Source organism: Cercospora kikuchii (assembly GCF_019650295.1).
Source record: "Cercospora kikuchii DNA, contig_00002, whole genome shotgun sequence".
In the NCBI taxonomy this organism is placed as follows: Eukaryota; Fungi; Ascomycota; class Dothideomycetes; order Mycosphaerellales; family Mycosphaerellaceae; genus Cercospora; species Cercospora kikuchii.
In genome coordinates, this window is record NW_025408583.1 from 1643912 (window position 1) to 1655159 (window position 11248).

The following is an 11248-nucleotide window of genomic DNA, read 5'->3' on the forward strand; positions in this document are numbered from 1 at the left end:
GGTGGGGTGCAGGATGTTATGGGAGGGATGGTCGTGGGTTTTATGGTCCTCGACTTGCTGCTTGTACAGTCGTCGCTGCCATGGTCGTTGTTCAGCTTCCTTGGCCGCTGAGCTGAGGCTGATCACGGCGTTCTCTGCGCAAGCTCATTGGCGAAGCTTGCCGGACGATTTTGGCCTGGGAAGATCTTCACGCCGACGGCCATTGAGGTCGAACTACCATGCGTGCCCTACAGTCCTGCCCTCATCCAGATCGCCTCATATCTGTGTTCGAGTTATTGGTCTTGCGGCTGGCATGAGGCTGAAAACTCCCGCTGCCACAGCCGCCGAAGTGCTGTTGTGGCTGTCTCCTCATCTTGGCGCAGTCTAGCTCTCCAGCGTGTTTGACAGCGTCTTAGCCTCAGCGGATGAAGTCTGGACTCTCGAGACAGCCGACGGCAGCACTACCTACCCAATGATGAAAGGTGAAGTGGACACGGCTCAGGTCTTGCAAATGTGTGTGGAGAAGCGAAAGCCGGAGAACGCATGCCACCGGGTGACACTATTGTAGTCTGCTGTAAGCGAGTCGTGGCGGCAAGGCAAGGCAATTGAGGCGGGCAGTGAGACGCGCCAGTCCCATTCTTACCTCCTCCTAGTCCATCCTTCTTTCTTCTTCTTGCTCAATACCCTCGGTGTCACTCGTTTGGACCACTCACGCTCGTTGCAGGACACGACGGAAGACGGAAGATGCTCCGGCTGCTGCAGTAACCACAGACTGGACGGCCAGCAGCGGCGGCAGACGGCGACCATGGGACGCGCGGACGGCCAGGGTGGTGGTGTTGGCCACGACAGGCCTGGGAGCATAGCACGATGCACCGAGAAGGGCACGACATGGTTCAGAGAGCACGTCGCCGAGCCCGCCGAGTTGTGCTACCAACGATACATCATCGAGCTCCTACTGCGCCAGAAACCACTTCCTCCCTCCAAGGATGGCCGACATGTGCCATTGCGGGCGTTCCATGAGAAGCCGCTGTTGGATGAGCGGAGGGGACATGCCTTTCTATCGAATACCATCCGATCCAGTCGCTACACCATCTGGGACTTTGTGCCCAAGCAGTTCTTCTTCCAGGCGACGAGGCTGCACAACTTCTACTTTATCTGCATTGGCGTGCCTCAAGCAATCCCTGGATTAAGTACTACGGGAAACTACACCACTATTCTGCCATTGACCTTCTTCATCCTCATCACGATCTTGAAAGAGGGCTACGATGATTGGTGCAGACATCGCATGGACAAGGTAGAGAACAACAAGCTTGCTAGGGTTCTGCGCCCGAAAGAGCATGTGGACAAACAAGAAGAGGCAAGGAGGCCGTTGACAAGGTCAATCTCGGAGCTGTCTGTACTGCGATGGGTTGGCACACGCAGTGCGGAGCCCATTCTGGCGAAAGAGCAAGATGAAGACGACGAGCTGGCATGGGATTGCAAGACTCGATGGCATAATATCAAGGTTGGCGACATTCTGAAGCTCAGGCGTGACGAGCCCGTACCTGCAGACGTCATTCTGTTGTACAGCAATGGCGAGAATGGCGTAGCATTCATCGAGACCATGGCACTGGATGGCGAAACAACATTGAAGAGCAAGCAAGCTCTGCCGGATTTGCTAAACAGTTGCGGAAGTGTTACTGATCTGAGACACGTTCAAGCGGACCTACGCGTGGAAGACCCAAACAAAGACCTGTACGATTTCAATGGCAAGCTTACTATTGAAGGGAAATCCATGCCGTTGACTCTGAACGAAGTCGTTTTTCGAGGCAGCGTGCTGCGAAACACTGGCTACATATATGCACTGGTGATCAACACGGGCGAAGAGTGCAAGATCCGCATGAATTCGAATCACCACGCGGCCGCGAAGACTCCTCGATTGGAGAGGTATGCGAACCAGGTAGTCCTCACGCTCATCTTTTATGTCGTGGTGCTTTCTATAGGGTTGTCCTGCGGCTACCTGCTATGGCACGACTCTTTTGAGACCGGCGCTTGGTATCTCAATGATGCTGCGCCGGGCTTCCAGCAGATCATCATCGGCTTCCTCATCATGTTCAACAATGCCATTCCCCTCGCTCTGTACGTGAGCTTGGAGATTGTCAAAGTTGGGCAGAGGCTCATGGTACAGAGTGATGTGGAAATGTTCGACGAGACTTCGAATACGCCAATGAGCTGCAACACGAACACGATACTTGAAGATTTGGGCCAGATCAGTTACGTTCTATCTGACAAGACCGGAACACTCACGGACAATATCATGAACTTCCGCGCAATGAGCATTGGCGGCATTGTGTGGACACATGGACTGGACTTGTCGCCTTCAAGCACCGAAAGCAGCAATTCAAAAATCTCCACGGACTGCAGCGAGAAGCCTGGCCCGGGACTGGTTGTTGAAACTCGAGAAATGACATCGCGCTCAACTTCTGTTGCACACGACCCGCGACCTTCGCAAGCTCTGTCGAGGAGGTCGGTCCGGCAATACTGGCAAGCACAAAGGACTACCACGGAACTGATGCAGCTCATTTCAAATGACCCGCACTCGAATATGGCACGCAAGGCGAAAGAGTTCATTCTCGGCATGGCGCTCTGTCACACTGCCCTACCTGAGGTCAAAGACGACAGAATTGAGTTCCAAGCCTCATCACCGGATGAAGTGGCACTCGTTCGTGCTGCACAAGAGCTCGGCCATTTGCTTGTGAATCGCTCTTCCCAGCGTATCGAGCTTCTTGTTGGAACTGGCTCAAATCAAACGAGGGAAGCGTACGAGATCTTGGAGGTGATTGAGTTTACCAGCAAGAGGAAGCGTATGAGCATCGTCGTACGATGTCCTGACGGCAAGATCTGGCTTGTCACAAAGGGCGCCGACAGTGCAATCATTCCACGACTGCGTCAATCAGAGCTCGCGGTGCGCAAATCGGCTGAAGTTCGTCGCAGTATGGACATTGGCAGACAACAACTCCGGAAGAGTATGCAGCAGGAAGGTCGGAACAGTTTTGGTGGTAGACCTAGTCTCCTGCGCAACCGAAGCTCGATGGATGTTCGCCCATCAATGGCGATCGATCGTGCGAAGTCAACTGACCTTCGGCCGTCCATGGCCATAGGAAGAGCGACGCTAGAGGTGCCCAAAATCAGCTTCGACCCTGGTAGCCTTCAGGATGACTTACAAGCTGCGGAACGCACGGATGATGCGGCGCTGTTTTCGAAATGCTTCCAACACATCGATGATTTTGCTACAGAGGGGTTGCGAACTCTCCTCTATGCTCACAATTCTTTGAATTTGGACGAGTACCAGACATGGAGCAAAGTGTACAAGGAGGCAACGACCTCTCTTGTGGGTAGACAAGAACGCATCGAGGCTGCCGGCGAGCTCATCGAACAAGGCATGGACTTGTTGGGCGCGTCCGCGATCGAGGACAAGTTACAGGACGGAGTGCCAGAGACGATTGACAGATTGCAGCGCGCCAACATTCGCATCTGGATGCTGACAGGTGACAAACGCGAAACGGCTATCAACATTGCTCACTCGGCCCGTATTTGTCAGCCTGCTTCGCTGATCTACATTTTGGACACCACCAAGGGCGATCTCCAAAGACAGATGAGCGAGATTGTACACGAGACCGACAGTCATCGAGTGGTCGTTGTGGACGGGCAAACTCTTGCAGTCATTGACACTGACACGCAGCTCCGTCTCATCTTCTTTACGACCCTCATCGCCAACGTGGACTCCGTCATCGTCTGTCGCGCATCACCATCGCAAAAAGCAGACATCGTCAAAGGCATCCGCGCTCGGCTGCCAGGCCTGACGTTGGCGATAGGAGATGGCGCCAACGACGTCGCCATGTTACAAAGCGCACATGTAGGAGTTGGTATCTCAGGCAAGGAAGGCCTCCAAGCTGCGCGCGTCGCCGATTTCAGCATCGCTCAATTCCGCTTCCTACAACGCCTCCTTCTCGTCCACGGCCGTTACCAATACATCCGCACAGCCAAATTCATCCTCCTGACCTTCTGGAAAGAAATGTTCTTCTATCTAATGCAGGCATATTTCTGCGAGCATGCTGGGTTCACTGGTACCTCTCTCTACGAGATGTGGTCGTTGACAGTCCTCAACACCCTCTTCACCAGTCTCTGCGTCATCGTCCCTGGCATTTTCGAGCAGGACCTTCGTCCGGATACTCTGCTAGCTATACCGGAGCTATACGTGCACGGGCAGCGCAACCACAGCTTGAACCTGAGAATGTACGTCGCGTGGATGTTTCACGCGTGTGTGCAAGGTACTATCGTCTGGTTCGTCTCTTGGGTCTCCTATGGTCGCTACAATGTCATGGGCGATACTGGTCTCTTTGCACTTGGAGATTTGTGCTTCAGTCTTGGCATCGTCTGGACGAATTGGAAATGTCTGGTCGTTGAAGCGCATTATAAGACTCTCATCGTTGCGGTATCTTTCTTCGTCACCGTCGGCGGATGGTGGGCGTGGAACGGTTTCATGTCAGCTGTCTACGGGAACAACATCAGTCCTTACAACGTCAAAGGCGGATTTCAGTACGTCTTTGGTCAGGACCCGATGTGGTGGTTGACGCTTTTGCTGGCATTTGGAGTGCTATGTACGATGGAGTGGGTGTACGCTGCTGCGAAGAGAAACCTGGTGCTGGCGAGGTGTTGGCCGCCGTGGAAGTTTACGAAGTGGCATCGCAATCGAAATGGAAATGCGGAAGATCTGGAATTAGAGCTTTGGCAGGAGATGGAGCAGGACCCGGCCATCCGGGCAAAACTGGAGAGAATGGCGAGGAACGAGGACGACGAAGATGATGATCTCGTGGACTTGCAGATGGTTATTGACGAGAGCGAGCAGGGGAGTGAGAAAGCGACGAGGAGGAGAAAGTGGTTAAGGTGGTCGTGAAGGCGATCTCTGTTTACCTGATTGCATAATGATGTGATGATACCCTGGATATATGAAGTTTTGGATACACAAGTGTCGGAGTTATAGAGATAGATTTGTACATATCTTTTGTAAACATGTTGACATGTCTCTAGCCCTCTTTCCTGCAAAGAGAGAAGCAACTGCTTCCAAGGACGACTTGCCAAGATCCAGAATCTCCAGGATGGGCATCCTTCGCCGCAACAGACCAGTGTGAAAGCAGAAGACGCATCTTGTCGACACGGACTGACTGACTCGACGACTTCGTCGTGGCTCAAGCATAGTACGAGGCGCAGCAATCAACAAAACTCGTCGCCTCCGATTATCGAACCTTGTTCAGGACACTGACAGGTTGCTGTACCGCCTACCACCTCCGCGGTCCCCGCGCACACAATTGATCCTTCTTGATGCAGTGCGTCCGGGGTACCAACCAAATCATCGAACGCCTTTCACGAGCCATGCTGGGCCTACAGCATTATGTTCGCCGCGAAGACTTGGCGCTCTTGAACATCTGCTGCAAAACCATGCATTGCTGGTATGCACGCCAAGATCCTTCAGCTATGGGCGATGCACTGGGCATGCAGCAGCTGAGAAGGATGATTGATCCTGCTCGTTTGCGTTCATCACACCAGGCGGCAGCGACGTCGCTCTGTGAGATGAACAGAAAAGTATATACTTAAGACGACCAGGCCGACGGTTTCGATATCTTCTACTTGAGAATGAATTATTGAGGCCATGTCTAGATCTTTGCTGCAGATTGTCAGACCGTACGACACGGAACGAGAGCCGACCGAAGAGAATGGAAGAGATGCTACAACCGTGTTCGTATCGTCCCAGAACGTGATGGATGCAAGCATGAACCCACCACCGCCGTACATGGAACTCAGCCCCGGAACGATACAGCGGAGACCGATCATACCGTCACCCTCAACAAGCTCTGGGCCTAGCAGTCTCAACGCACTCTCCCCTTATGGCTCCCGCCAGCAGCATCATCTAGCTCAAGCGCCAAGGGATATCCCGATCGTGATTCCCCAGACGGCGCGCTCCTCGGAAGGAAGTTTTCACTCCCCTTTTGTCCGATCATACCCTACTTCCCTCCAAACCACCTCTAAAATCTCCCAAACAGATTTCCTCGCCTTCCTTGACAATCTCAACTCCGTCTGGGTCGCCAATCCTGCTCTCGAATCTGTTGGTCTTGCCGGAGAAATCATGGGAAACTTATACTGGCTCCCGATTGTATCCTGGGTCGGCATGGGAGTAGAAATTGCTGCGGGACTGAGCAGTGCTGCAACGAGTCTAGCAAGATCCCGGAAGTTCCTAGAGCTGGCAAATGAAAATTTCTGGAAGCCGAAGGGGTGGTTTGTGAAGATTTGCGGGACAAAAGAGATGTTGGGGCGAGTTGGTTATGCTTCTGGTGGCGTAGCTGGTGCGGCACAATTGAAGTTGCCACCGAGGGTGGTCGAAGAATTGGAAATTGCAGGCCAGGAAGAGCATCTCGCAGACCCAAGTTGCCATCAGGTGCCGCAAGAAGACGCTTGTACACGACGTATGCGCGCCTTGGAGGGTTATGTTGCTCCGCTGGATTTCAACGTCCCCGCCCTCATCCCACCAAGCAATCTTCTGGCGAAGATGGGCACGATGCAAGCGCAGCGCATGGCATCGAAGCAACAGAAAAAGGAAGTTCAGAAACGCGAGAAAGCCATTGAGAAACGGACGAAAGAACATCGTGAAGCGGAGAAATCTTCTCGAAAGGCCGCAGAGAAACTCGATGAGCTAGAATCTCACCTTGAGAGTCAACGAACTAAATTTCAGACCAAACTGGCGAGGAGAGGAGACAACGTATCTGAGAAAGATCGAGAGAGGATCATGAGGGAGTTCGAGAAGGAAGAGGAGAGACTGGAGAAGGAGCTGGACAAGGAGACGAGGAAGTTTGAGAGGGAGAGGGGTAAGAGAGTAGAGAAAGAGCAGAAGAAAATTGGTAAGCCGAAGAAGGATAAGGAAGAAGAGGCTACGCAGAAGATGAGATGGATTGTTATTACAAAATGGGAGGAAGGAAAAGATGAGGAGGGCGAGGATGGGTTGGTCGTCGGTGACGATGATGAGAATGAGGGCAGAGAGAAGGCGAAGGGAATTTACAGGTCATAAGAGGTTGTTTCGTTATTGGAGTGGTCGTTACAGGCAGAATTTCATCCACTGTCGCACAGTGCTCCCTCTGGCATTGTGCCCAACTCCTGCAGTATTGTACGAACGACCAGGAACGCCATCAGAAAGATACTATGTGTACACCCGTAGAGGGCCATTTAGGTGTTAAGCAGTCGTTCCAGTGTTCCAAACCACCAGGACACCCTATTTCGTCGACACGTGCAGGAACGGCCTCTTAGCATGTGAGCAAGATACCGAATTCGGACTATCTTGAAAAGCTTCCAATTGTCCCATCTTCTCCAATAAGGATGTTACAGTGTCTTTGTCGTTGGGTCTGGCCGTCTGGACGCCAGTACAGTCTGTTTGGGACTGGTCGTCTGGACGCCAGCCGATGTCAAGGCCCATTTTTCTGAATAATTGCGCTTTAGCTTCGGCCCTGGTCCGGTAGGGGCTCTTCCCAGACGCGTAAAGTCGCTCCTGTTCTCCTTCCTCTTCTCTTTCCCGTTCTTTCCATTCCCATTCATGCAGGTCCGCCCAGAGCAACCAGTCCATCGCATCGACTCTGTGTTTATTACATTTCCAACCCTTCGAACGTCGTATCTGCAAATCCTCCCCTAGTAGTTTGATCAAGCTTTGGACATCCCGCCTCCCTACCAAACCCCGAGACCTCGCATACTTGTCGATTGCGTATGCTAGTGGAACTTCCTCTTTTGACTCGATTGCCCTTACACTCTCCAACATGCTAGACATTCGATCCTTGACTTTTGGATTTTCTCGCAGATACCATCTCATATCCGTTTCAACGTGGTCCAGATCGGAGTAGTATTGTCGCCACTGAGAGCAAGAAGGTTTTGCGCCGTATTTCGAGTGAGACCTTGGGCTGGACTTGTCGTTGTCATCCTCTATGGACTCAGTGTTGCAGAAATCACAGATTCCATCACCAGCATGATTCTTCTGGATTGAGCATTTGTCGGGATCATGATAGATGATGTGAAAAGCTCTCCTAGGCTGCCAATGTGAAGTAAGTGAGGTCCATTGAGCTTGTGGGAATGGCCGATACGTAGATCTGACGTAGCCATGGCAGAGGAGTCCGCCTTGGAAGATGGAAGGGAATCGAAAGTGCATCTTGATATTTGCCATTGTGATGGCAAATCGGTTTTTTGTTTGGCATGTTCAAGTGCAACCTTCAACATCGGACAGAGCGCGTAGATGCACAGACCAAGGTTCAGAGCTTTCAATGTTGCACAACCGCGACTTATCAGCATCCTGGTCCTCCACTCTCAATATCGGTTGGTCGATAAGATGAGGAGGCATTACACTCGCTCCACTCTTGGCCGTCCTCTCTGAATGCCCTCACTATGATCATTGCCATCATCGTCGATTCTCTTCTCACGTGCCCCTATCTGGGGAATCGCCACGTTCGACTAAATAAGACCTCCATTGCGCCTAAAGTCGAATATCAATTGCATCAATCTACTGTTTACTGCACACGTATCTCAGTCGCACCTGTTCAAACAACTTGCAAGTCCTTTTAGCACGACTTGAGGCGGAGTGCGCCTAGGGTTGAATTCACCACCATTCCTTGCTGTTATAGGGCTCGAAGACACGTTGTGATTGGTGTCCGGTGAGCAAGATATCTATTCCATAGGCCTGGCGTGCCCCCACTTGACGAACATCCTGAAATCCATGGCATCAGCTCTCTGCTTACTGCACATCCACCTATTGCGCACCTTGACAATTTCCAGATCTTCTCTCAAATTCGATATCACACTTGTCTGGCACCATTGACGAGATTTGGAAATCTTTGCCGTCCGCACATCCTTGTCGACTGCGTATGCGATGGGTATCTGCTCTGTCGACTCAACTGCTCTCACTCTCTGAAACATGCTTTCGACCATGCCTTTGATGGATTTCATGGACTGCTGCTCTTTTCTTTCCCTCCTTTCTACAATTTCTTTGTTCTTCTCAGTAGCTTTTCTCCAGCATTCAGCACAAAAGGAAGTATAGCCAGTTCTGCCAATTGCCCGCACCGGAGCTCCATATGATACATGCGCTGTGGGAGATATTTCGCAGACTTGGCATATCGGTACTCTAGCAGTTTCTCTGCGTTCGTTTTCTCGTTGCTCGGCTTCTTCCCGGCAATCAACACATTGACAAGGGAGGGCCCAGTCGCAATCGCGTCGAAGTGAAGAATCAGTATGGAAAGGCGTCCCGAGATGGGTTTGGACGCGAGTTGATTTCTTTCTGGTCGAGTAGGGTACCATTTCGTAGACCAGAAACCAGGAGTGTGAAGCAGAGTACACCGGATACGAGTTAGGCGTACGAATGTTCTTGTCGTGTTTGCGATCATCGCCACGCTTGGGGTGCCACTGATCAGGCGCCCGAGTTCCCCAAGCGCGGGGATGGGCATATTTGAGGCGCGGAGCGCAAACCACAATGAGTTCAAGACTCCGTTAAGACCAGAGACCAGATAGACAAGCTTTGATTGCGAACTTCTGGTACGTTCTGGTACGATTCGAGTCACTGGTAGAGTGCCCTCGAAAGAGGGGTCTTATACTTTTGAATCCCTGGCGCCTCTCTTAAATCCCTCTCTTCTCACGTCGGAATGAACCCCTTCGAGTCCTTCTCTTGCTGCTTCCAATCCTGCCTGAAAGCCGCAATCCCCGCAATAATACCCACCGCCATGAAACATACACTTACCAAACTCCAGATCACGCCCCAACACCTCGAACTGCCACCGTACCTCTTCGCAAATTGCACCGCATCACTCGAGTTGACCTTTCTCAAGATCAAGTCATCACAAATGTCCCAGACACTGTAGAGGGACGACATGGTTCCAATGAAGAGCACCACGAAGCGCAGAGCTTGAGCGTGAGCGATGAACCAGCAGGCTACCAAGAGACCGGTGGCGAGGAGGATCGTGATGATGGTGAGCCAGTCTTTGCGAGCCCACCAGAGGGTCAGAAGGAAGCATGCAGCGAGGACGAAAGAAGCGATTTTGGAGGCGACGATGTTGAAGCCCGCGAAAATAAGGAGGGCGCCAATTAGGGAGGATGTGAGGTAGCCTGCTGGAAGCTAAACGCTTGTTAGCCGAGACCTGTGTAGAAGTTATGGAGATGTCGTTGACGTGCAGTGATCGCTCCTTTCCCGCCTCGCATTCTCGTCACGCCGCCTTCGTTGGGATTTAATTCAATGGATTCGACTTTTCCACCTGTTAGTTTCGCCGCAAAGGCGTGGCCGAATTCGTGGAAGGCGATTGTTAGCATCTACAGAATTCCGTCAGTGCTCAGCGATCAGATTGGCAAAACTTAAGGTCTCTGGGAGAAAGAAGCACCTTGAACGGCCACAGCACATTCCTCACATAAGGAATATTCCACAGTAGCGCGATGACCACGACATATACGCCTATCATTCCGACTGTAACGGCTTGCGTTTGATTGACGGAGAGGTCGCGTCGTAGAAGGTGGTGATGCTGTGCCTGGATCGTTTCGGGCTGGAAGATTGGGAAGCCATCTGGATCGAGGGATGGGAGAAGAGTTGGGGGTGCCATTGAGAAGCGACTGCCGGTCGTACGAACTTCAGAAGATCTTTTCAACTTCGTCTCCACGAGTCTTGACTTTGTTTTGTGTCTTCTGGATCTTCGATTTTCGTCTTCAGCCTCGTGAACCGTTCTTGCCTGTATTCGTGAAATGTGTCGCGAATTAAAACGAACGTCAATCTCCAATCCGGCGACCTGACTGCGAATATACAATGAATGGTGCTACTGTCCCTCGCGCCGCAATTCCAAAAGAGAAGGAAAGAAAGTGGTCTGCAAGGACAAGAAAGGCTGGAAAGGCTGAAGTGGTCGGGCGTTCGTCGTCTGTTGTTACGCCATGCATAGCTTAGCCACACCAGATTCCCGCCATGACCAACCAAAAATAGGATCGACGCGTGGCGTTTCAGGGTCCACATTCGTTTGGCAGCAAATGTCTTTCGTCTCAGCCTTGCGAATCTGTTACACAAGTTGAAGAGGGGCTTGTCGAGAAACGATGGTTGGTGATGAGGCTTGCGGTGTTCCGCCCACCAGGTGCGAGGGAATAGCTGTTGTGCTCTTCATGAGCTTAAGTACGCCTGAAAGCCAAGCTCAAGTGAGGAAGTGTGATGGAGAACAGCCGTTCTTACTCATGATGGCGA

The 11248-nt window shown here is 51.9% G+C and overlaps 3 protein-coding genes across 3 annotated transcripts; 2 read left to right on the forward strand and 1 right to left on the reverse strand.

Moving 5' to 3' along the window:
* Window positions 1-784: 784 nt before the first annotated feature.
* CKM354_000285700 (uncharacterized protein) lies at window positions 785-4915 on the forward strand (the record flags this gene model as incomplete). The annotated part of the gene is made up of 1 exon (XM_044798027.1): window positions 785-4915. One exon carries the CDS (start codon window positions 785-787, stop codon window positions 4913-4915), a length of 4131 nt encoding a protein of 1376 aa, XP_044653962.1.
* A 753-nt stretch (window positions 4916-5668) lies between these two features.
* CKM354_000285800 (uncharacterized protein) lies at window positions 5669-7078 on the forward strand (the record flags this gene model as incomplete). The annotated part of the gene is made up of 1 exon (XM_044798028.1): window positions 5669-7078. One exon carries the CDS (start codon window positions 5669-5671, stop codon window positions 7076-7078), a length of 1410 nt encoding a protein of 469 aa, XP_044653963.1.
* Window positions 7079-9670: 2592 nt separating this feature from the next.
* Window positions 9671-10625, reverse strand: CKM354_000285900 (uncharacterized protein; the record flags this gene model as incomplete). The annotated part of the gene is made up of 3 exons (XM_044798029.1): window positions 9671-10150; window positions 10207-10341; window positions 10410-10625. The coding sequence occupies 3 exons, from the start codon at window positions 10623-10625 to the stop codon at window positions 9671-9673; spliced, it is 831 nt and encodes a 276-aa protein (XP_044653964.1).
* Window positions 10626-11248: the final 623 nt, after the last annotated feature.